This window comes from Bubalus kerabau, chromosome 1, assembly GCF_029407905.1.
Source record: "Bubalus kerabau isolate K-KA32 ecotype Philippines breed swamp buffalo chromosome 1, PCC_UOA_SB_1v2, whole genome shotgun sequence".
Classification (NCBI taxonomy): Eukaryota; Metazoa; Chordata; class Mammalia; order Artiodactyla; family Bovidae; genus Bubalus; species Bubalus kerabau.
Window position 1 is genome coordinate 271,135,519 of NC_073624.1, and position 25,924 is coordinate 271,161,442.

General features: G+C 40.4%; 1 protein-coding gene across 1 annotated transcript in view; it reads right to left on the reverse strand.

Annotated features, from left to right (window-relative positions):
* Positions 1-15,467, reverse strand: part of SLCO6A1 (solute carrier organic anion transporter family member 6A1) — a 106,802-nt gene extending 91,335 nt beyond the window's left edge. The window contains exon 1 of the mRNA XM_055554569.1: positions 15,101-15,467. Coding sequence (XP_055410544.1) covers positions 15,101-15,467 — 367 coding nt within the window. The remainder of the gene's footprint in view (positions 1-15,100) is intronic.
* Positions 15,468-25,924: the final 10,457 nt, after the last annotated feature.

Below are 25,924 nucleotides of genomic sequence, written 5' to 3' on the forward strand. Positions count from 1 at the left end.
TGACTCCATGGACTGCAGCACGCCAGGGCTCCCTGTCCATCAGCAACTCCCAGAGCTTGCTTAAACTCATGTCCATCAAGTCAGTGATACCATCCAACCATCTCATCCTCTGTTGTCCCCTTCTCCCGCCTCCAATCTTTCCCAGCATCATGGTCTTTTCCAATGAGTCAGTTCTTCACATCAGGTAGCCAAAGTATTGTAGCTTCAGCTTCAGCATCAGTCCTTCCAGTGAATATCCAGGACTGATTTCCTTTAGGATGGACTGGTTGGATCTCCTTGCAGTCCAAGAGACACTCAAGAGTCTTCTCCTAACCTCTATGATTTGCTATTGAACTTTTCTTGTAACTATTTTTAAACAGTATTTATGAGTAATTTACTAAAGAATGTGTTCTTTTTAATCATTTCACTTAGTACTCATCTTTATTTCAATGTATTATGCTTCAATTATTTAAAAAACAATAAATAACAATCTGATGAATACATTTTTTTATCCCATCCAGAAAAGGAAATGAAACTTTTCCGAAATAGTTGAAACTCCACATATACTCCCTAAACACATTCTTCATTCACATGCCACAATCCATATCCTATATTTGAAGTTTACCACTTCTGAACCATTTTAACACCTTTTTTGACAATGCATATATACATCCTTAGACAATTTAGAGTATCATTTGTTATGTCTTTGAACATTAAGTAAATGGTATCATATAGGTACATTTCTATAACTCAGCATCCAACTGGGAAAAATAAACGTACTAAATATTTTAAACAGAAAAATTGATCTAGGGGTTGGTTACAAAAGTAATACATTTGTTGGAATGAAAAGAAGAAAGTTACTAATCAAAACTCATGAAATATATGCCACTAACTGGAGTGGTGACTGGAGTGGCAACACCTACTGCTGTTGGAACTGCAATCACTGCCTCTTGCAGGAAGCCACGACCCACACACCTAATAATACGATGAAAGCTGGCTGCCTCATAGCCACGTGCTATTTCCATGGCTCTTGCAGTTGCTTGAGACAGTGCTCATAAGCACCTTACCACTGCAGCCTCCACTACTGTTGCTATTGGAGCTCTATTCACTGCTGACCATAAATCCAGGAGCCTCACTTATCCAGTACTGCTGCTGTTCTCAAAATTATCACCAGAATAGAGAGAGAAAAAAAGAGAAAGGCTTCCCCTGCCCCTTTTTCAAATGTTCTGCCGCAGCCTCTTACTGGCAACACCTAAGTGGAAGCCAACTGTCAAGGAAGTCTGGTAAATGTAGTTTACAGGCTGCCAGTCCCCTTGGAAACAGGAGAGAGTCCAGAAGGGCAACAATGGAGTTTATGGGCAACAGACAAACAACTTGAAGAGCTCTCCCTCTGGACTACTCAGGACACATTTTCACCCTTCTTTTCTATATTTAAACTTCCATACCAAATTAACAGCAACATAATCATGCTTCTGCCAAATGTGTCTCAATAATAATTCTTACAAACAAAAATGTTCTCACTCTTTCCCCAGAAAGGTCACTCTTACCCTTCTTCAATCCAATCACAAACCTGAATGCATTTCTTCAATATAAAAATGAGTTGCAAGGTATAAATGGTATGCTGCTGCTTAGTCGCTTCAGTCGTGTCCGACTCTGTGTGACCCCATAGACGGCAGCCCACCAGGCTCCCCCGTCCCTGGGATTCTCCAGGCAAGAACACTGGAGTGGGTTGCCATTTCCTTTTCCAATGCATGAAAGTGAAAAGTGAAAGTGAAGTTGCTCAGTCGTGTCCGACTCTTAGCGACCCCATGGACTGAAGCCCACCAGGCTCCTCTGTCCATGGGATTTTCCAGGTAAGAGTACTGGAGTGGGGTGCCATTGCCTTCTCCATAAATGGTATAAGTAAATAAATAAGTAAACAAAGATGTAGGCCTAACTAAAACTGTGAGGGAACTATACTGCAAAAGAAATCATAATCGGACTTAGAACCATAGTTTAACAGACCTAAATTAGCAAGAAACAAGATATAAACATTTTTCTGTACCTAAAAGAATTTTTCAACTCTCATTTTAGATGTGGCCAAGGAGGATAATGGCCAAAGCAAAGAATGTCCTGTTAGTAACTGTGTCCGTCTCTGGAGTTGGGGCATTAGTTCCTCCTCTAATTCATGAATATTTTTGCAACCTAAAGTTCTCTTCCACAATACTATTCTGTTAAATAGTAAGGGAAAGAGGAAGAGAAAAACTTAAAAATTGAAATACACACAAATGTATATATGTTGATGGCACCCCACTCCAGTACTCTTGCCTGGAAAATCCCATGGACGGAGGAGCCTGGTGGGCTGCAGTCCATGGGGTCGCGAAGAGTCGGACATGACTGCGCGACTTCAGTTTCACTTTTCACTTTTATGCATTGGAGAAGGAAATGGCAACCCACTCCAGTGTTCTTGCCTGGAGAATCCCAGGGACGGGGGAGCCTGGTGGGCTGCCGTCTATAGGGTCGCACAGAGTCGGACACAACTGAAACGACTTAGTAGCAGCAGCAGCAGCACACATAAAACAAGAGAAAAATGCACAGCTGCTACATATTTTATTTAAATCTGAATATACCACAGTTAAAATTCATAACTTCCTTTTTCCATTATTCACTCTTTCTTCTTCCTCTAGGTCTCAGATAACACATATGTAGGTTACTATCATAAAGTATATGCCTCCCTCTTTAGGATAGTACCCTAGAGAAGGAAATGGCAACCCACTCCAGTATTCATGCCTGGAAAATCCCATGGACCAAGGAGCCTGGTGGGCTACAATCCATGGGGTCGCAAAGAGTCGGACATGACTGAGCGACTTCTGTGTGTGTTAGGATAGTACCCAAACTTTTGATTGCTGTCTCCTAGCTGAAGCCTCATCTGAGTCTTTAATAGGACAATATACCAATCTATAAAGCTAAGGGTTTCTAGTTCATGAGCTGTGTAGTAAGGCCAGTGAATTCCATGAACATGAACGTCTTGATGTACATCTTTGGCTGTAAGATGAGTTCCTTCATTAAAAGCAATGTGATAATACATAAGATGATTATGATGGTGCATGAGGCACAGTCCAATTATAGTTGTTCTGGCAGAACCGTGGTGCTAAAAGAACCCAGATCTAAACATCTATTTCAGTAGGGAGAAATTAAACAAACAACATAATCAACCTGCCTCTAGGTAGCTGGTTGGTTTCTCTAGGGAATGAAGTTATTTCCTGGATTGTATTGAATTTTCCTGGTGGCAATTCAGGCACTCAAAAATGCAATAGTCAGATCAGCTCTGATGAAGATAAATCCTTGCATTCAGCTCTCATATAAACTGTATCTCAAATGCAATTATCACTATAAATATGAGCCCATTGAGAACACATACAATGGCAGGGAAAAGAGGCTGATTAATATTCACAGGATAGTTTATCTATCCACTTCATTACTGATAGCTTCCTCTGCAATGGATTTCTTTTGGTGAACCATTCAAATAGGATAACTTTGCCCATTCAGAGACACATACTACTTACCCAACACTTTTCTAGTCACCAAATGGTCAAACCATTAACAATGGCAGCATAGTATCTAAGCAATACAGACAATCAGACATACTCTCCAATGTTTTGGCCACTGGAAAGATTTCCTTTTCCCTCTGTTTTTCAGGGCTATGCTGCTACATATAACATTATATTGTAGCATACTTTGGCCTTCAAAAAAACCACAGGTTCACCAAAGATTATGTTCTTTCTTAGTAGTAGATGGTAGAAATGAAGAAACTTTTCCTTCATTTTAGAAGAGGTAGCCCTGCAGCATATCAGTCATATGCTGATATATCAGCATATCCCTAGAGGCATCGCTGAAGTGGCAGGCAAATTTTGGGTATATAAGATATTATCTCCCATGACAGATTTTATGTTAGTCATTCTAAGAAGGCTGGAATCTGATTCTAGCTATTAGTCTAGTAGCAATGAGAGGTAGGATGGGTCAAGAGAGCAATCAGTATTCCCTTAACTGAGGTGAAGTAAATTCAATGTCTGCAAGCAAGCAATTGCTTTTTTGAGACATAGAAGAATGGTAGCCCATACTGGGAAAGGAGGTTCAGGATTCAGGGTTTATAGTTGTTGGATTCATGGAAATCCACACTAATGCTTTTGGCCCAGTTCTCAGGGTTCCACTCTCCTCCAATCAATGTCCCAACTCTCACACATGAGATCACATGAATTTATGAATTCAACTTATGCTGTAATTCAGCAAGTGTGGATAAGGGTTGCTCCAAATACACAGCATGAGGCTAAAAGGGAAAATTCTCACAGGACCATCAGAGAACCTCACACATTTTCTAATATTGCCCTAAAATTCTCATTTTCCTTCTGTAACTTTTTCAGTGAAGTGAGAAACAGTCAATCCCAAAACCTTTGCAGTCAATAATATTGCCATAGGAGTTAACTGCAGAAGCTATTGGTCTGACAAAATCTTGACTCTAATAATAACTTTATCCCAGTAACATTTTAAATAACTCTTTTAAGTCACTTCATGTCTTGACTTCCAGTATACCATTTTCCACAGGCACAAATACTGTTTTTTTCATTACTTTCAAGCCCAGTCAGGTCAGATAACCAATTTTTGGATTCCTATCTTTGAGGGTTGATTTGTTTGTATTTTTCCTGCCTCAATGCCTGGTATGGAGTACTACATTTAAAAGCCATATAATTTTTGCATTTATAGACAAGCTAGTTTTATTACATTAATGAAGCCAAAAATTTAGTAAAAACCCTTTTCAAATATGTTTATATATCATGATATTTACAAGATAAAGGAATATTATTCCCGTTGCACATCAGATACCTTAACTGATTTCTTAGCCACCTTAATTCGTAATTTTTCCAAAGAATATGTTTTTTAATGTGATCTTATTTCTAACTGAATGAAAATGGACTGGAATGGGTGAATTTAACTCAGATGACCATTATATCTACAACTGTGGGCAAGAATCCCTTAGAGGAAATGGAGTAGCCCTCATAGTCAACAAAAGAGTCAGAAATGCAGTACTTAGATGCAATCTCAAAAATGACAGCATTGATCTCTGTTCGTTTCCAAGGCAAACCATTCAATATCACAGTAATCCAACTCTATGCCCCAACCAATAACATTGAAGAAGCTGAAGTTGAATAGTTCTATGAAGACCTACAAGATCTTTTAGAACTAACACCAAAAACAGATGTCCTTTTCATTATAGGGGACTGGAATGCAAAAGTAAGAAGTCAAGAAACACCTGGAGTAACAAGTAAATTTGGCCTTAGAATACAGAATGAAGCAGGGCAAGGCTAAGAGAGTTTTGCCAAGAGAATGCACTGGTCATAGCAAACACTGTCTTCCAACAACACAAGAGAAGACTGTACACATGGACACCACCAGATGGCCAACACCGAAATCATATTGATTATATTCTTTGCAGCCAAAGATGGAGAAGCCCTATACAGTCAGCAAAAACAAGACTGGGAGCTAACTGTGGCTGAGATCATGACCTCCTTATTGCCAAATTCAGGCTTAAATTGAAGAAAGTGGGGGAAACCACTAGACCATTCAGGTATGACCTAAATCAAATCCCTTACGATTATACAGTGGAAGTGAGAAATAGATTTAAGAGATTAGATCTGATAGAGTGCCTGATGAACTATGGACGAAGGTTCGTGACATTGTAGAGGAGACAGGGATCAAGACCACTCCCAAGAAAAAGAAATGCAAAAAAGCAAAATGGCTGTCTGGGGAGGCCTTACAAATAGCTGTGAAAAGAAGAGAAGTGAAAGGCAAAGGAGAAAAGGAAAGATATACCCATTTGAATGCAAAGTTCCAAAAAATAGCAAGGAGAGATAAGAAAGTCTTCCTCAGAGATCAGTGCAAAAATAGTGGAAAACAATAGAATGGGAAAGACTAGAGATGTCTTCAAGAAAATTACAGATATCAAAGGAACAATTTCATGCAAATATGGGCTCAATAAAGGACAGAAATGGTATGGACCTAACAGAAGCAGAAGATATTAAGAAGAGGCAGCAAGAATACACAAAAGAACTGTACAAAAAAGATCTTCACAACCCAGATAATCACAATGGTGTGATCACTCACCTAGAGCCAGACATCCTGGAATGTGAAGTCAAGTGGGCCTTAGAAAGCATCACTACAAACAAAGCTAGTGGAGGTGATGGAATTCCAGTTGAGCTATTCCAAATCCTGAAAGATGATGCTGTGAAAGTGCTGCATTCAATATGTCAGCAAATTTGGAAACTCATCAGTGGCCACAGGACTGGAAAAGGTCCAGTTTACATTCCAATCCCAAAGAAAGGCAATGCCAAAGAATGCTCAACTGCTACTGCTGCTAAGTCGCTTCAGTCGTGTCCGACTCTGTGTGACCCCATAGATGGCAGCCCACCAGGCTCCCCCATCCCTGGGATTCTCCAGGTAAGAACACTGGAGTGGGTTGCCATTTCCTTCTCCAATGCATGAAAAGTGAAAAGTGAAAGTGAAGTCACTCAGTCGTGTCCGACTCTTCTCGACCCCATGGATTGCAGCCTACCAGGCTCCTCTGTCCATGGGATTTTCCAGGCAAGAGTACTGGAGTGGGGTGCCATTGCCTTCTCCGAAGAATGTTCAAACTACTGCACAATTGCACTCATCTCACACACTAGTAAAGTAATGCTCAAAATTCTCCAAGCCAGGCTTCAACAATACATGAACTGTGAACTTCCAAATGTTCAAGCTGGTTTTAGAAAAGGCAGAGAAGCCATAGATCAAATTGCCAACATCTATTGGATCATCAAAAAAGCAAGACAGTTCCAGAAAAACATCTGTTTCTGCTTTATTGACTATGCCAAAGCCGTTGACTGTATGGATCACAATAAACTGTGGAAAATTCTGCAAGAGAGGGGAATACCAGACCACCTGACCTGCCTCTTGAGAAACCTATATGCAGGTAAGGAAGCAACAGTTAGAACTGGACATGGAACAACAGACTGGTTCCAAATAGGAGTACCAAATAGGAGTTCCATATAGGAGTTCCAAATAGGACTGGTTCCAAATAGGAGTACATCAAGGCTGTATACTGTCACCCTGCTTATTTAACTTATATGCAGAGTACATCATGAGAAACGCTGGGCTGGAAGAAGCACAAGCTTGAATCAAGATTGCCGGGAGAAATATCAATAACCCCAGATATGCAGATAACACCACCCTTATGGCAGAAAGTGAAGAAGAACTAAAAAGCTTCTTGATGAAAGTTGAAAGAGGAGAGTGAAAAAGTTGGCTTAAAGCTCAATATTCAGAAAACCAAGATCATGGTATCTGGCCCCATCACTTCATGGCAAATAGATGCGGAAACAGTGAAAACAGTGTCTGACTTTATTTTGGGGGGCTCCAAAATCACTGCAGATGGTGATTGCAGCCATGACATTAAAAGACCCTTACTCCTTGGAAGGAAAGTTATGACCAACCTAGATAGCATATTAAAAAGCAGAGACATTATTTTGTCAACAAAGGTCCACCTAGTCAAGGCTATGGTTTTTTCAGTAGTCATGCATGGATGTGAGAGTTGGACTATAAAGAAATCTGACTGCCAAAGAATTGATGCTTTTGAACTGTGGTGTTGGAGAAGACTCTTGGGATTCCCGTGGACTGCAAGGAGATCCAACCAGTCCATCCTAAAGGAGATCAGTCCTGGGTGTTCATTGGAAGGACTGATGTTGAAGCTGAAGCTCCAATACTTTGGTCACCTGATATGAAGAGCTGACTCTTGAAAAGACCCTGATGTTGGGAAAGACTGAAGGCAGGAGGAGAAGGGGACGACAGAGGATGAGATGGCATCACTGACTCAATGGACATGAGTTTGGGTAAACTCCGGGAGTTGGTGATAGACAGGGAGGCCTGGCCTGCTGTAGTCCATGGAGTCGCAAAGAGTCGGACACAACTGAGCAACTAAACTGAACTATTTCTAATTGTTCTTATAAGATTAACTAATTCAACAAAGATGCTTTTATAGCTTTGCAGTGAGTTAACTCAGAAGGCCTGGGTTACACAAAAAAGGCCTGGCTTCAGGACTGGTCTTTGGCAGGCTCCTGGGAGAGGACTCTGAGCCCTTGGAATATTCTGCAATATAAGAGTACTTTTTATATGCTGGAGGCCTTGGGCCACAAAGTACCATTTTGGTCAGATAGTTTATGTTAGCAACATGATTTGCAGTGAATGCCTTCTCTGGTGTGTGTGAGGGGTGGGATAATAGAGTCTGAATAGCTGAGGTCAGTCACACAGATATTGCATGTGTACATGTCTGAGACCCCCCCCTCAAAAAAAAAAAAAAAAAACCCTGAATACCCAGGCTCACATGGTTGAGCTTCCTTGGTTGGCAACTCTTTGCAAGTGTTGTCATATACAGTGTTGCTGAAAGTATTAAGGAGTCCCTGTGAGTCCATTGGGAATGGACAATGGAAGCTTGGCCTGGTTTCTTCTGGGCATGTCTCATGTGCCTTTTCCCTCTGTTAATTTCAATCTGCATACTTTCACTATAATAAATGATATTCATGAGTATACCATCTTTCTCTGAGTCCTTCTAGTGAATCACTTAGCCTGAGTGAGGTTTTAGAGATGCCCAAAGTAATAGTTAACAAATTTTAAAGTGGTTAAGGCCTCCAAATGACTCTTTATTGCAAAGTATGTATACCTGTGGCGGATTCATTTTGATATTTGACAAAACTAATACAATTATGTAAGTTTAAAAATAAAATAAAATTAAAAAAAAGAAACATTGCAAACAACAAAAAAAAATATTTTCATTGAGAAAACACTCTTTATAAGTATGTAAGTATCTAACAAGCTAAAGAAAACACTACTAAATAAAGAATATCTTCAGTTATATCTTTGCACTGAAATATTTCAGCCTAACACTCAGTTACAAAATCTTTCTTTGACAAATACTTTACAAGACAAAGTTCTTCAAATCAGTTGTCTCTGTTTGTGATTATTTTGAATATTTCACCAAGTTTAAGTGTCCAAAGTCATAGGTCTCCTTAATTTCAATTCAATATATGAAAATGAATCATTGTAACTTACTAAATTTTAAAAACAAAAGCCACATGAACAAATGCATTGCCCCCAGTTTATATAAACATGTGTGTGTATATATACAAAATCTAATTTCAGAAGATGGAAAAGGGTGTAAGCAGCATTCTAATTTATGAGATCAGGGAGTAAACATATGATTTACCTTTGTAATTCTGCTGAAGTGTATAGCAAAATATCCTTCTTGAGGTTTATTAAACTCTAATCATCTTCTTGAAAGATTAGCAGCAACTATCATTAAGGTTTAAGCATTTAACTGTGACTACTGCAGTAAATCTTATTAAAATAACTGAAAAAAATTTGACAAAATCTAACACCTTTTCATAATAAAAACACTTGATGAAAACATGATTCAAAAACACATGAAATGCTCCTTTGAGAGAAGGAGAAGGAGAACTTCATAAATTGATGAAGTACATATATGCAAAACCTACAGAATACTGAAAAATTTAACCACCACCTGCGCTATGTGCGCCGTCGCAGCCACCTGCGCTATACAGAGGTAGCATGTGATCCAGCAATTTCACTCCTATAAATTCCAGGGAAATGAAAACATGTGTCCAGGCAAATACTTACACACAGTTTCAGTTCCACGTTTAAGGAGCTAAGAGGTCACCACTATATCCTAAGTAACAAACCGAATAGACTGCAAAAATAACACTCTTCTTGGATACATAAAAGATGGGAAGACACAGGGCAAACTTGACAAAATTTTGAATTCAAATGTCATCACAATTCAGTAACCCATACATTTAATTTTGTGTTGATTTCCAGAAATATGTGGTTAAAAAAAGTGATAGCTTATTTCAGAGCTTTCATGGGAGCCCTCAAATTTTCAGACAAAAACTTGAGCTGAGAGTTAACAAACCCAAGTCTGTCATTTTTCCTTCACAAGTGCTTCAGTTCAGTTCAGTTCAGTCACTCAGTCATGTCCAACTCTGCGACCCCATGAACTGCAGCAGGTCAGGCCTCCCTGTCCATCACCAACTCCCGGAGTTTACCCAAACTCATGCCCATTGAGTCGGTGATGCCATCCAACCATCTCATCCCCTGTCATCCCCTTCTCCTCCTGCCCTCAATCTTTCCCAGCATCAGGGTCTTTTCAAAAGAGTCAGCTCTTCACATCAGGTGGCCAAAGTACTGGAGCTTCAGCTTCAACATCAGTCCTTCCAGTGAACACCCAGGACTGATCTCCTCTAGGATGGACTGGTTGGATCTCCTTGCAGTCCAAGGGGCTCTCAAGAGTCTTCTCCAACACCACAGTTCAAAAGCATCAATTCTTCGGTGCTCAGTTTTATAGTCCAACTCTCACATCCATCACATGACTACTGGAAAAACCATAGCCTTGACTAGACAGACCTTTGTTGACAAACTAATGTCTCTGCTTTTTAATATGCTATCTAGGTTGGTCATAACTTTCCTTCCAAGGAGTAAGCGTCTTTTAAAGTCATGGCTGCAATCACCATCTGCAGTTATTTTGGAGCCCCCCAAAATAAAGTCTAACACTGTTTCCACTGTTTCCCCATCTATTTCCCATGAAGTGATGGGACCAGATGCCATGATTTTGCTTTTCTGAACGTTGAGCCAACTTTTTAACTCTCCTCTTTCACTTTCATCAAGAAGCTCTTTAGTTTTTCTTCACTTTCTGACATAAGGGTGGTGTTATCTGCATATCTGGGGTTATTGATATTTCTCCCGGCAATCTTGATTCCAGCTTGTGCTTCCTCCAGCCCAGCGTTTCTCATGATGTACTCTACATAGAAGTTAAATAAGCAGGATGACAATATATAGCCTTGACATACTCGTTTATTTGGAACCAGTCTGTTGTTCCATGTCCAGTTTTAACTGTCGCTTCCTGACCTGCGTACAGGTTTCTCAAGAGGCAGGTCAGGTGGTCTGGTATTCCCAAAGGGCACTCAAAACATTCCATCCAACACCCGGGTCCTTATAGTCATCATTACTACCATAAGGTAAACTATAGCATCCACTCAGCTTTCAAGGTACATGCTTCACCTGGCATTTTATCCCAGTCAAGCACAGGTGATACCTTGATTAATTATGATACCACCACATGCCAAGAACTACTACCCATTTTCCACTGGCAAAGAGCTCAGCATTTCACTCAAGATTAAAGGCCCAAAAAAACCAACCCTAAAATTCCAGCTTATGAATATATATCTTCTGGCGCTACTCCTGATACCAATTCCATACTATTCTGCATCCGACCAGAAGAGAGAAACCGCACAGTAATCTGAACAAGAAAAGTTTAACATAAAGAATCATTAGCTATAATGGGGGATTTGCAAAACAAGGCATTAGGTAGTTACAAGTAAAGTGAAGTGAAGTGAAGTCGTTCAGTCGTGTCCGACTCTTTGTGACCTCATGGACAATAGCCTGCACCAGGCTCCTCTGTCCATGGGATTTTCTAGGCAAGAGTACTGGAGTGGGTTGCCATTTCCTTCTCCAGGGAATCTTCCCAACCCAGGGATCAAACCCACGTCTCCCGCATTGTAGACAGACGCTTTACCATCTGAGCCAATATAGAAACATCCAGTATGAGGAACAGTCACTTCCCTTAGGACTGAGAGAGAGCATTCAAGGGCTAAAAGCCAGACCTTGTGAATAGGGCACAGCTGTGGCTTACTGAATGACCAAGAAGTCACTGTGATGCCATGCTAACAAAACTAGCAGGAAATCTATACTCTAAAACTTTGTGGTAGGTCTCCTTCTATGTGCTGGGGAGATCTCTTCACGAGAGATGCCAGAGGGAGCTGCAGCCACTGAGGGCTTCTGGCCACCGTGTACTACAGGAGAGGGATACCAGAGAAGATGCAAACACGCAGGAGCCTGATGATAGAGAAAGCTGTACACACTGCAGAGGCTCGCCAAGCAAACACCCTGGAACCAAGAAGCAATATTTCCTGTGCAGTGGCTCTCCAGTACCTCCTACTGCCAAAGTTGAACACTGTTACAGCTTGGGGGTGGGGGGTGGAATTTAGAGGGCCCAGGTCCATTTTCACAGAGTAGGCAAAATGGATGTTTGGAACTGAGAGGCAATCAATTGACAAACTGATTCTGAAAGACTCAGGTAGGCACCCAATCTTACATAAACTCTTTCAGAAAAAAAGGAGAGAAAGGAATGCATTCAAATTTAATGAAGCCAGTATAACCTGATACTAAAGACAAGCAAAAACATTCCAAGAAAACTACAAACCGATATCCTCATTAAAAAAAATTCTTAGCGAAATTTTCACAAACTGAATCCAGCAATCTAGAAAAAAAAGAAAATAAGATAGCAATAAGGGTTTATCCCAGGAATACAAGGTTGATTAAACATCCAAAAATAAAAAAACACAATATATAATGTTAGTAGAATAAATAAATAAATATGATGGCCTCAATTGATACAGGAAAAAAACACTTGATAAAATTCAACACCATTGATGATAAAAAAAATTCCCAACTAACTAAAAATAAAAGGGAACATCTGCAAACCGGTAACAAGTATCCACAAAAATTCTGCAGTAAATATATTTAATTGTGAAAGGCTAAATGATTTCTACCTAAAATCAGGAAAGCTAAATGAATATCTATTTCAAAACTTCTATTCATCACTGTACTGGAGGTCCTAGTCACTGCAAGAAAGCAAGAAAAAGAAATAAAAAGCATACAGACTGGGAAGAAAGAAGTAAAATTGTCCTGATTCACAGATGACATGATCATGTAGTTAAAACTTCTAAAGAATCTGCCAAAAGGCTCCTAAAAGTAATAAATTACTACAGCAAACCTGCAGGAGCGAAGACCTAAGTAAATAGATATACAACGGTCAGGTATCAGAACATACTCGATATTGTTAAGATCTCAATTTTGTCACTCACCATTCTGAAGCAAGGCTTTCCTGTATCTGTTTGTTTACCAAAACACTCATTCATTCATTTCCTTATTCAAAAAGTATTTTACATCCCCAGCTATTACTGTACCTATTTGTCAAGGCATAATTTAAATCCTTCTTTCCCAAAGAAATGTCTTTGATGATTTCTCAGTACAAACAAATTGACAACTATTTATCAATCTTTGTTCCTCTCATATGGTTCTTATCACATACAGCCTTTTTACTGAAGTTATTTAGATACAGCATTTTAGAGCAAAAAGAGACCATGTTTGGCAGCCTCCCTGCTGCGATTCATGGGGTCGCAAAGAGTTGGACACGACTGAGAAACTGAACTGAACTGAACTGAATATCATCAGTGTAAAAAGGCTTGTGAAGAATATATATATATCATGGGAGTGGTGAGTGTTGTAGCCAGGTAGAAAATATATGCCCCCTCTATTGTTTAGTTGCTAAGTCGTGCTCAACCCTTTGCAATCCCAAAGGCTGTAGCCTGCCAGGTGCCTCTGTACACGGGATTTCCCAGACAAGAATCAGATCAGATCAGATCAGATAAGTCGCTCAGTCGTGTCCGACTCTTTGTGACCCCATGAATCACAGCACGCCAGACCTCCCTGTCCATCACCAACTCCCGGAATTCACTCAGACTCACGTCCATCGAGTCAGTGATGCCATCCAGCCATCTCATCCTCTGTCGTCCCCTTCTCCTGCTGCCCACAATCCCTCCCAGCATCAAAGTCTTTTCCAATGAGTCAACTCTTCGCATGAGGTGGCCAAAGTACTGGAGTTTCAGCTTTAGCATCATTCCTTCCAAAGAAATCCCAGGGCTGATCTCCTTCAGAATGGACTGGTTGGATCTCCTTGCAGTCCAAGGGACTCTCAAGAGTCTTCTCCAGCACCACAGTTCAAAAGCATCAATTCTTCGGCGCTCAGCCTTCTTCACAGTCCAACTCTCACTCCATACATGACCACAGGAAAAACCATAGCCTTGACTAGACGAACCTTTGTTGGCAAAGTAATGTCTCTGCTTTTGAATATGCTATCTAGGTTGGTCATAACTTTCCTTCCAAGGAGTAAGCGTCTTTTAATTTCATGGCTGCAGTCACCATCTGTAGTGATTTTGGAGCCCAGAAAAATAAAGTCTGACACTGTTTCCACTGTTTCCCCATCTATTTCCCATGAAGTGATGGGACCAGATGCCATGATCTTCCTTTTCTGAATGTTGAGCTTTAAGCCAACTTTTTCACTCTCCACTTTCACTTGCATCAAGAGGCTTTTGAGTTCCTCTTCACTTTCTGCCATAAGTGTGGTGTCATCTGCATATCTGAGGTTACTGATATTTCTCCCGGCAATCTTGATTCCAGCTTGTGTTTCTTCCAGTCCAGCGTTTCTCATGAGGTACTCTGCAGACAAGGATACTAGAGTGGGTTGCCATTTCCTTCTCCATCGTGACCCTCTAAAGGCATTCAGATTCACATTTTTCGTCCATCTGTGCGGACAAACATTAAACACCTTAGAGTTTGGGTTCTCTGATATCGTCTGAGGTCCCACACCACGTCTTTAATTCACACATGAGGAAACAAGATCCTGGAGGGAAGTGGCTCCATCAGGGCGTCTCAAAATTGTGGGTAGAAGCAGAAACCACCTGGTGGTCACGTTCTTTCCGACCTTATTTTAATCCTCTAAGTGACTCAGCCTTGAGTGAAGGAGCTTCTCCGGGTTGGTGACCAAACACACCTGGCGAAATGACTCAACGACACCCTCATCCCGTCAAGCTACCTGGAGGCCAGGCCCCACTGTGAGGAAGAATTACGTCAAACTGGGGCTTGAGTAGCTGAAGTAAACCAGGACGGGGCCCTGTGAACCTGCGCTGATTCCAGACGCTCCTGGAGAACGCCGGCGGGTTCATCCACATGGAGCTGGGCCTCCCCACCACACCGGGACCTCCCCACCTCGCCAGGGTAGGGGGCCCTATGCCCTCTGGCGCCCCCCTCAGCCCTCCCCGGGCGCCTCGCCCCTCACCCGCCTCCGCAGGGTAGGGGGCCCTCTGGCGCCCCCTTCAGCCCGCGCCAGAACACGCTCTCCTCAACGCAGCCCCCTCGGCGGGCTTACATTGAGCAATGACCAGAATGCAGAAGAAAATCAGGAAGCAACGGACGTTGTTAAAACGCTGACACCAGGGGAAAACCAGACAGCTCCAGCCGCAGGGCCCCTCCAAACTCCCTTTCCGGTGTCCGAGTCCGGTCTTGGCGCCGCGCCGCGTGGTCCCGGCCTGGCCGCCTCCTTGTTTGCTGAAAGCACCGAGCTTCAGGAGGCTAACCGGGAAGATCCTGAGGTGCGGGCGCTTCGGCCCGGCCTTCTCAGCCTCGGCCGCCGGCGGCCCGGTGCTCTCGGAGGGCGCGCCCTGCTCGGCCTGCGACTGCACCTGCTCCGGGGCCTGCGCCACCTCCGGCTGCACCTGCACCAGGCCCCGCTGCATCGCGCTGAGCCGGGGCCGTGGCTGGTCTCAGCCAGAAACAAGCTTGCCGGGCCTGGAAGTCGGGGACCTGTTGGCCACCAGGGCCGCCTGCAACCCCAGCCTTCAGGGGGAACGTTTCTCCTTGGGCAGGAGGCAAACGTCCCGCGGGGAGGTTGGCAGTTGCCCCAGGAGAACGTCCGGGGCTGCTTCCTGCTTTGCTTCCACGTGGGGCAGGGGGTGGGGTGGAGGGAACGCTAGTCCTACTGCGTGTGTGTGTCTGTGTGTGAGAGAGAGAGAAACTCAGTCGTGTCCGACTCTGCGACCCCATGGACTGTAGCCCACTCACCAGCTCTTCTGTCCATGGGATTCTCCAGGCAAGAGTACTGGAGTGGGTAGCCTTTTCCTTCTCCAGGGGATCTTCCCAACCCAGGGATAGAACCCACAGTTTCCTGTTTTGAGGCCGATTCTTTACTGTCTGAGCCATCAGGGAAGTCCCCTCAGTTTTGCTAGATTCTTATAACTGCTCACATGGACAGGGGCCCCCAGAGGAACTCGGATGAAAGAGATCCATTAGTGCCTTCAATCCACCACGATCGAAGGATACCGCTTCTTAATACTTACTCGTTAGGAGGCAAGGGAAGGGGAGTTCTGTTTAGTGATGAGACAGTGAAACTGTCTCCTGGTCTCTTCACACTTATTTTATCCTGGTGTTTTGTGAACTGGGTGACCTCACTAGAAACGACCTGCTGCTGCTGCTAAGTCGCTTCAGTCGTATCCGACTCCGTGCGACCCCATAGACGGCAGCCCACCAGGCTCCCCCGTCCCTGGGATTCTCCAGGCAAGAACACCGGAGTGGATTGCCATTTCCTTCTGCAATGCATGAAAGGGAAAAGTGAAAGGGAAGTCGCTCAGTCGTGTCCGACTCTTCGTGACCCCATGGACTGCAGCCTACCAGGCTCCTCCGTCCATGGGATTTTCCAGGCAAGAGTACTGGAGTGGGGTGCCATTGCCTTCTTCGAGAAACAACCTGAACATTGTTAAATAACCGGGGAATCAGAAGACATGGGGTGGGGGAGGAATTTTCTTTTCCATTAGAGTGGGCTGGTTTTGTACCTGGAAAATAAATCACATGCTAGGTCCCATCCCCCTATGTAGGGAAGAAAATAATAATCCTTTCTGTTCTTAACGAGGTATACAGATTCTGAGACAATAGTTTCTGTGTGAAAAACACCTAGCAAATGGATGAAAACCAGCAAAGATGAAAAGACAATGTACTTTCCCAGGTATAAAATTTTTTCTGAAAAGAAAGGAGGTAAGAGAATATTACCAGGATATGAAATATGTTTTTATGTAAAAATGCAAATTCTTACTGGGTTGTTTTTTTTTTCCCCCATAGGCAAAAATATAAGTTATTTGGGATATAACATTTGGGGAGGATAACTTTCCAGGAGAAAATTAAACTTTCTTTCCTCCCATGGATTAGATGTTTTATTATCAAAAACAACCCACCTAGACAACAAGTTTTTATGCTGCTAGCTATAATGGTACTGGGGCTCTGAGAAGAGCTGGGAAGAAGGCAGCCCAGACACCACTGCTGACCTGAGGCCGGGCTTTCCTCAACAGATCTAGATGCATATGGGTGAACGGAAATGTTATTTTGCCTATACTAAGAAACTTACCTTGTCAAATATATGTAACTCCACACAGAGGAGCAATGTCCTAGTTTTCCCATCTTCATCTCCATGATGAATATTCATTGGAAGGACTAATGCTGAAGCTGAAGTTTCAGTACTTTGGCCACCTGATGTGAAAAGCTGACACATTGGGAAAGACCCTGATGCTGGGAAAGATAGAAGGCAAAAGGAGAAGAGGGCAGCAGAGGACAAAATGGTTAGAGAGCATCACCAACTCAATGGACATCAGTTTGAGCAAACTCTGGGAGATAGTGAAGGACAGGGAGGCCTGGCGTGCTGCAGACCATGGGGTCGCAAAGAGTCAGACACGACTTAGCAACTGAACAGCAACAATCATACTCAAATAGGATTCTCCCTTCATATTGCTTCATGACATTAATAAGCATAAAGGAAACAGGAGGTAGGAAAGGGGTACTGTTTTTCTTGTGCTTTGGTACCAGACTGGGCACTGCCTGAAAGAAGGAGAAAGTCAACACTGATCAAAATAAATGATGCTAGTACTTTTGCTTCTACTCAAAATACAAAGAGCCATACTGAATGTTACCCCCACGCTACCAATGACAATAACCAAAAGAAAAAAGCAAAAAGAAAACTAGAAATAATATTTTAAAAATTATCACTTTTTTGAGCCTATCAGAGAACTGTATTTCCAAAGCAATCAGGTGAAATGACTCCAAGGGTAACATACCTGGGAAGAAGGATGAGACTCACAAACCATTTCATCTTTGGCAGAGTTTGAGAACCACTGATGCAGGAATGTGGCACCAATACAGTATACTAATGCATATATATGGAATTTAGAAAGATGGTAACAATAACCCTGTGTACGAGACAGCAAAAGAGACACTGATGTATAGAACAGTCTTGTGGACTCTGTTAGAGAGGGAGAGGGTGGGAAGATTTGGGAGAATGGCATTGAAACATGTATAATATCATGTATGAAACGAGTCGCCAGTCCAGGTTCGATGCATGATACTGGATGCTTAGGCTGGTGCACTGGGATGACCCAGAGGGAGGGTATGGGGAGGGAGGAGGGAGGAGGGTTCAGGATGGGGAACACAGGTATACCTGTGGCGGATTCATTTCGATATTTGGCAAAACTAATACAATGTTGTAAAGTTTAAAAATAAAATAAAATTAAAAAAAAAAAAAAAGAATGTGGCCACCTCTATAGATCCCTTTGAAATATGATATCAGTTCAGTTCAACGCTCAGTCGTATTTGACCCTTTGCGACCCCATGGACCGCAGCACTCCAGACCTCCCTGTCCATCATCAACTCCCGGAGTTTACTCAAACTCATGTCCATTGAGTTGGTGATGCCATCCAACCGTCTCATCCTTTGTCTGTTAAGAAAAAGAGGGTGAAGAGCCTCAAGAATAATGTTTATTTATGACACGTACCATCCTGTAAACTTTCTTCCCTCTCCTATGGTCTTGATTCCTGTGCTTTGAGTAGTAAATATGAACTGTAAACCCTGAAATATCAACGTCCTAAAAGAACCCTATAAGAACTACACAATAGAAACTTTCTCCATACTTCTTACTGATTTGATGTTTTGGTCACAGGTTAGTTGAGAGAGTGAAAATGAAGTGGAAAGGGATGGATAAAGTAATGAAATGTAGGTAGACAGCTCCTGAATGGCAATATCAGCTTTCAGAATTATGTGAAGTATCAGCTTTCAGAATGTTACTTGTCCTTACATTTAATACTAAGAATGAAGTTGATGCTTACACTACCTCATAAAGACATACCATCAGCGCTCTGAGTGTACAGAAAACAGTGAATATATCCTTTAGAACTCAACTGATCAACTGCCTTCACCCTGTCCCTTTATTTCTTTTTCCCTCCTTCTTTCCCTTTCTCCCGCTGTACTTGTTCTGGATCATTTTTCATTTGACATCAGTCATCTTTAGAGAGAGTTCTAGACATTTAGCTCCAGAAACTTCAAGAGACTCACAAACTGTTTCACCTTTGGTATGGTAATCTCCACGCAGATTACCATAAGAGTTGTCGAATTTACCTTTATTTTACTAGAATTCCCAGGTAGTATTGTTTAAGGAGCTTTCTCCTTTTCCTGTCTAATAAAAGGAATAGAATAGATCCCAAGCTAGTCACAAGGGGAATTCTAAAATTCTTCACTTAAACTAAAATTAAAGCACAATAATCTTTTCCTTGTGTCAGTGAGCTTTGAGGTTAACGAGTTAGACCTTTCTCATCAGTCTTTATTTTGAGAACAAATACCATTTTATTTTCCATCCTTCGTAACTTTTCCAAAGTTGTACAATTTTGACTTAAGGTATTTTTTTAACTTCAACTTTTTTTTCACATAATATCTTAGTATTCTGTCTCCTAATATTTCTCATTTGATTCCAAAAACCTCTTCTAAGACTTTCAAGTGTGTCATAATGGTAAATTATAAAAATAATACCACAAGTTGTTACTATGCAAGTGACAGACTGGTTTCTTCTTAGATAGGAACATTTTTAACTAGTGATTTGAAAGCTCTTTTCCAAACAATTAAGAGCATGTTTTCATTGTAGAGTCTTGGCTTACTAACAGGTTTCAAAAAAAGGAAACCTGTCCATGAGTTTGTACAGAGAATTGTACGTTTGGACAAAGTCCATTTCACATTTCTGTGTGATTTTTTTTTCATAACTTTTATTACATGGCAAATTAAGTTCAACCTGTATAAATTTAAAAACAATCAAAAAGAAATATTTAAAAAACAAATCATTCTGCTCTTCATAACCCTCAAATTTTGAACTAGATTACATGATGATAAGTAAATATAAAAATCTTTAAATTAAGATAATAATGTGATGGAACTAAATATGCAGCAAATGTATTCAAATAAAATATATTTAAGCTAATATATTTTAACAGAAAATGGTTATTATAATAAATGGAAAACATACTACATTTGAAATCAGAGACCTAGGTCAATATCTATCTTCCTTACTTATTAACATTGTCTTTGACAAGTCACTTAAATTCTCTTAACCCAAGAATCTTTATTTATAAAATGAGATTCTTCCTATCCTACTTGTTTCATATGGTTGTTGTGAAAATCAGAGATGACAATACAAATTAAAATGAATTATAACTACAAAATATATACATTGTAAATTTAAAAATAAATATTAAAATAAAATTTTTAAGTAATTTAAATTTAAAAATATAAAAAGAAAATGTTAACAAAATTACCACAATTCTTTCTTCAATGTCTACTGCCAGGATTTACTTCTAGTTTAAAATAAAGTCATTATTTACCACACTAAGATCTTAAAGGGTAAACTGCTTTGTTAGGATATGTTTCCATTTCTAGAGTCTAGGATAACTTGTTGGATTTTCAAAACTGAAAAGAAGGAGGAAGCAAAAGAACTGTCATTTGTTGCCTGCCTACTCTCTATCAATCACTGTGCTAGGTATTTAGCATTTCACTCAGTTTTTCAGATATACTGGCTCAGGAAAGTTAAGGCTTTTGCTTAAAATATCACGTGAATCAGGAAGAAGTATTTCTGTATTTGATCTAATTTCAAGGGTTCTCGACAGGGGCTACTGTGCCCCTGGGGTTCACTTGACAATGTCTAGAGACATGTTTTTCTGTCGCAACTCAGGGTGAGGAGTAGGATTCTGCTGAATATCCCGCAATGCACAGGAATAGCTTCCACAACAACTCTCAAGCTCTTAATGTCAATAGTGTCGAGATTAAAATGTCTTGCTCAGATTTCAAAGCTCATGTTCACTCTACCTTGTAATGTTGAAAATAAAAGCTATTTCCATGTTTCTTCCACAACACTGAGCTGTCACAGATGCACCAGGTTCAATCGTAGATACATTTCTTTCTATGTTTTGAGTCTGTTTGGGAAGCTCCATTTTAAGATCCCACTAAATTATCTTTTTATTCAAGCAGCAAAGAAGGTTTCTGGAAAATGTTCATGCTAATCAGTCCAAGGAAAATGACTCGAGGTCAGAGAGCAAGGATGATTTTGAGAAAGGCTGGAGGCCTGTTACTCAACTCACATCCTGGCTTCTTCTCCCTCGCCCCCACCACTCAGCACTGTGTCCTGGTGAGAGAGGAACACAGCAAACACTAAAGGAGCTTTTCATGAAACTTGAGGGCACTAGGAAGCTCTGTAGAAGTATAATACCAAGAGAGGAAAGAATACTCTTCCTATTTGGAGTTGCTTCTCGGAAAATGATGCCGAAACATGAAAAAAGCAGTACTGTGCCCGAACCTAAGTTTGGGTCAGAAGAACTTCATATTTGCAAGCAGATCACATTGGAGCTTAATGGTGTTCAAAAATTTGTAGCTTCAAAATACTTTTATAGAGGTTTGGCAGCCAACAATAATTCTAGAGCTAGAAAAGAGAGGTCTATAAGGCCAATATTTTTGTATTCCTTGACTCTGTGAATGCTACCAACATCCACTCAGTTACAAGTCTTGGTGAAAAATAAATGAAAGTGTTAGTCACTCAGTTGTGTCCAACTTTTGCAACCCCATGGACGATAGCTGTCAGTCTCCAGGAAAGAATGGAATTCTCCAGGCAGGAATACTGGAGTGGGTAGCCATTCTCTTCTCCAGGGGATATTCCCGACCCAGAGATCAAACCCCAGTCTCCTTCACTGCCGCCAAATTCTTCACCATCTGAGCCACCAGGGGACAAGTCTTGGTAGTCATCTGTAATTTCTTCTTCTTTCTAACTCCTCGGAACTCTTCAAACCCAGTGATAGAAGAGGATTTCTAGTATTGCAATCTATTTACATGCTTTACTCACAGAGACTCTATGTAATATTTAATTTGAATAAAGGAGTCCATGGTTGAAAAGTTATTTGAAACCTGTGATTTTCCAGGTTGAGATCTGCAAGGCACTCCCTGCTCTGACTGCTGCCTTCTGACTGACTTTATATGACTTTGATCATTAGGTTCCAGCTCTACTCAGTTCTTTGTGACTTCCCAGAGAGTTCATGCTACCATTTCAGTTTGATATAAATCTCCATTAAAACAAGCATCTCAGGGACTTCCCTGTAGGTCCAGTGGTTAAGACTGTGCCTTCCAATGCACAGGGTGTGGGTTCGATCCCTGGTTGGAGAGCTAAGATCCCATGTGCCTCATAGCCAAAAAACCAAAACATAAAACAGAAGCAATATTGTAGCAAATTCAATAAAGTCTTTAAAAATGGACCACATCAAAAAAATTACTTAGCACAGAGATCCTGGTACATAAGAAGCATGCAGAAAATATTAGTTAACATTATAAAACAACAAAAAAAACCCAAACCAAACATCTCATTGTTTTTGTATATATGTTTCTCCACTAAACCAAAAGCATCTTGAGGGCACAGTAGCACTTTGGAGAATTTAATTAATATTTGATTAGCAATTGATTAACTAATTAAAAGTGAATGCTACATGAAGCAAATGACTAAACCAGTGGAAACTATTAATAATAGTTAAGAAAATCTTTAAAGGAGCATGGAGCATATTACTGGGGTGAAGATAAAACCAGAGAAATATTGTCCTTGGATTGATTTACCCTGGGAAAGCTGTGCAGAAAACAAAAGAACATTCATTCCATGAACAGAAGATTTTATAAGAACCATTTTTAGCTAGAAATATTAGGCTAGCTATGATTCTACAAATAACATGTTAGCCTTTAATATCTGCATATATCTAGATTCTCAATTGCATTACTGACTTGGATAGCAATGCCTTATCAAGGAAACTGACAGAGATGATCTTTCTGCTGATGCTGATTTATTGATCTTTGACTTGTCTTCAAGGTCATTTGAGTCATCCTTTATGCAAAGATACAACTGTATGATCATGCAGTCATATTTCAAATAGCCAATGATGTTTAAAGTATCCATGGAGGAAGAAAAATGATTTACCCCCTTAAGAATGTAAATCTGGACATCACTACTGAAAGCAGTAGGTGACAGACTTAAAGAGATATGTCCTTTTCACTGTGCAAGACAACATGTGTTAGAAGATCATTGCAAGAGCACCAGTGTTATTTATTAGCACAACTGCGCCCTAAAGGAAAGAGGAAGTCCAAGGGGGAAGTTCTGCCCATGGCTTAACTTTTGTGCTGGGTGTTCTGATTACAAAATTTTTTAAGTCTAAAGGAGTGTCAAAAAGAAATAATAAGTGATTCCTTACAAATTCTTTTTTAACTTTAGCCAGAAATGAGACCTTTAAGTTTCTAAGTCTCTAAGAAACAAAAGTTATAAAGCAGTGCTGTCCAATAGAAACAAAATCTCAGCACATGTGTCACTAAAAATTTTCTAGTCAAGAGGGAGGGGACATATGTGTACCTATGGCTGGCTCATGCTGATGTTTAGCAGAAACAAACAAAATTCTGTAAAGTAACTATCCTCAAAAATAAAATTTTTTTAAAGATTTGTAAAAGAAAAGTACAAAAAAGAATTTTCTAGTACCACCATAAAAATGAGTGAAATTCATTTGAATTATATATTTCCTTTAACCAAATATGCACAAAATCCTGACCTTTCAGCATGTAATCAATATTTTTAAGGCATTAACTATAATAAGATAATTTACATTCTTTTATTCCTACTAAGTCTTCAGTATTTAGTGTGTATTTTACACTTGGAGCACATCTCAGTATGTACTGGCCACATTCCAAGTGCTCAGTAGCCGCATGTGGCTAGTGGCTACTATGGCAGGGAGTGCAGTTACAGAGGTTCATTTTTAGTTTGAAAAAGCTAAGTCTGTAAGTTATTTTAGGGCTAGAATTTAAATCACAGAATTAACAATATTTTTTTTATTCATTATTTAACCGATGCTTTTGTGTTCTTTCATAATTTAACATAAAATGAGGCTTTTTCCATTTTTATAAACGAATTGGTTTTTCAAAGTCAAGCTAAATTACTTACTTTTGTCTTTTTTTAATCTCAGGGTTTATTCAAGTTGAGAAGTGTCTAATCACAAGATTTATTACATAATAGAGGGCATTGCCATCCAGTTACAAGAACTGTAGCCAAGTATTTAAAAAGAAATAGTGGCTCTTTCCTGCCTTATAGATTTAACCTCAGTAAATATCATACTCAGAAATCCATGTTGATTCTGTTTTTATGGTGGCACAATATCTACAAAGAATTTCATTGTATGAATTTAATATAATTTATTTAGCCACTCTCATATTGATGAGATAAGCTTGTTTCCAATTTTTGTTCTGACAGTACTGAAATGAATATCTTCATATGTAGAATATTTTCCCAAAAGACTGATTGCTGACTTAGTAGCTTTTCATAGAAAATGTAAATAAGAATTATAAAACATATCCCAATTGTAGTAATACTAAATATGAATAAACTATCTTTGAATCTATAAAAGTATGGATATTAAAATTCTTTTGCATGTTTTCTAGAAGTTAACAAGTTACTATTGCTTAAAATTTCAATATAGGTATTAAAATATAGCTGCTGAATAAAGCAGCCCTTGATAAATTTAGCAAACCAAGACCTTGAGATATTTCAAGATATCAGCTTGAATAAAACAATGAATGTTTATAATGTGCTGTTAAATACCTCCCATATAAGATTTATTTTGGCTAAAATCTCTAAACCTGTATATAGGAACAACTAAGGAAAGTTATGACCAACCTAGATAGCATATTGAAAAGCAGAGATATTACTTTACCAACAAAGGTCTATGTAGTCAAGTTTTTCCAGTGGTCATGTATGGATGTGAGAGTTGGACTGTGAAGAAAGCTGAGTGCCAAAGAATTGATGCTTTTGAACTGTGGTGTTGGAGAAGACTCTTGAGAGTCCCTTGGGCTGCAAGGAGATCCAACCAGTCCATTCTAAAGGAGATCAGTCCTGGGTGTTCTTTGGAGGGACTGATGCTGAAGAGAAACTCCAATACTTTGGCTACCTCATGCAAAGAGTTGACTCATTGGAAAAGACCCTGATGCTGGGAAGGATTGGGGGCAAGAGGAGAAGGGGACGACAGAGGATGACATAGCTGCATGGCATCACCGACTCGATGGACATGAGTTTGAGTGAACTCTGGGAGTTGGTGATGGACAGGGAGGCCTGGCGCGCTGTAATTCATGGAGTTGCAAAGAGTTGGACACAACTGAGCCACTGAACTGAACTGACTCACTAAAGTAACCTGTTAAGAGTAATTCATATAACTCTTTTTGACAAATGAATCATAAATCAGATACGTGATGGTACAGATTACTGTAACATAGTTTAGTACAGGAATGACCTCAACTATTAAGGGATATAGAACTGTGTTCAGTTCAGTCACTCAGTCACTCTTTGCAACCCCATGGACTGCAGCATGCCAGGCCTCACTGTCCATCACCAACTCCGGGAGTTTACTCAAAATCATGTGCATCACGTCGGTGATGCCATCCAACCATTTCATCCTCTGTTGTCCCCTTCTCCTCCTGCCTTCAATCTTTCCCAGCATCAGGGTCTTTTCCAATGACTCAGTCCTTTGCATCTGCTAGCCAAAGTATTGGAGTTTCAGCTTCAACATCAGTCCTTCCAATGAATATTCAGGACTGATTTCCTTTAGGATGGACTGGTTGGATCTCCTTGTAGTCCAAGGGACTCTCAAGAGTCTTCTCTAACACCCCAGTTCAAAAGCATCAATTCTTCAGCACTCAGCTTTCTTTATAGTCTAACTCTCACATTCACCCATGACCACTGGAAAAACCATAGCTTTGACTAGATGGACCTTTGTTAGCAAAGTAATGCTTTGCTCTGCTTTTTAATATGCTGTCTAAGTTGGTCTTAGCTTTTCTC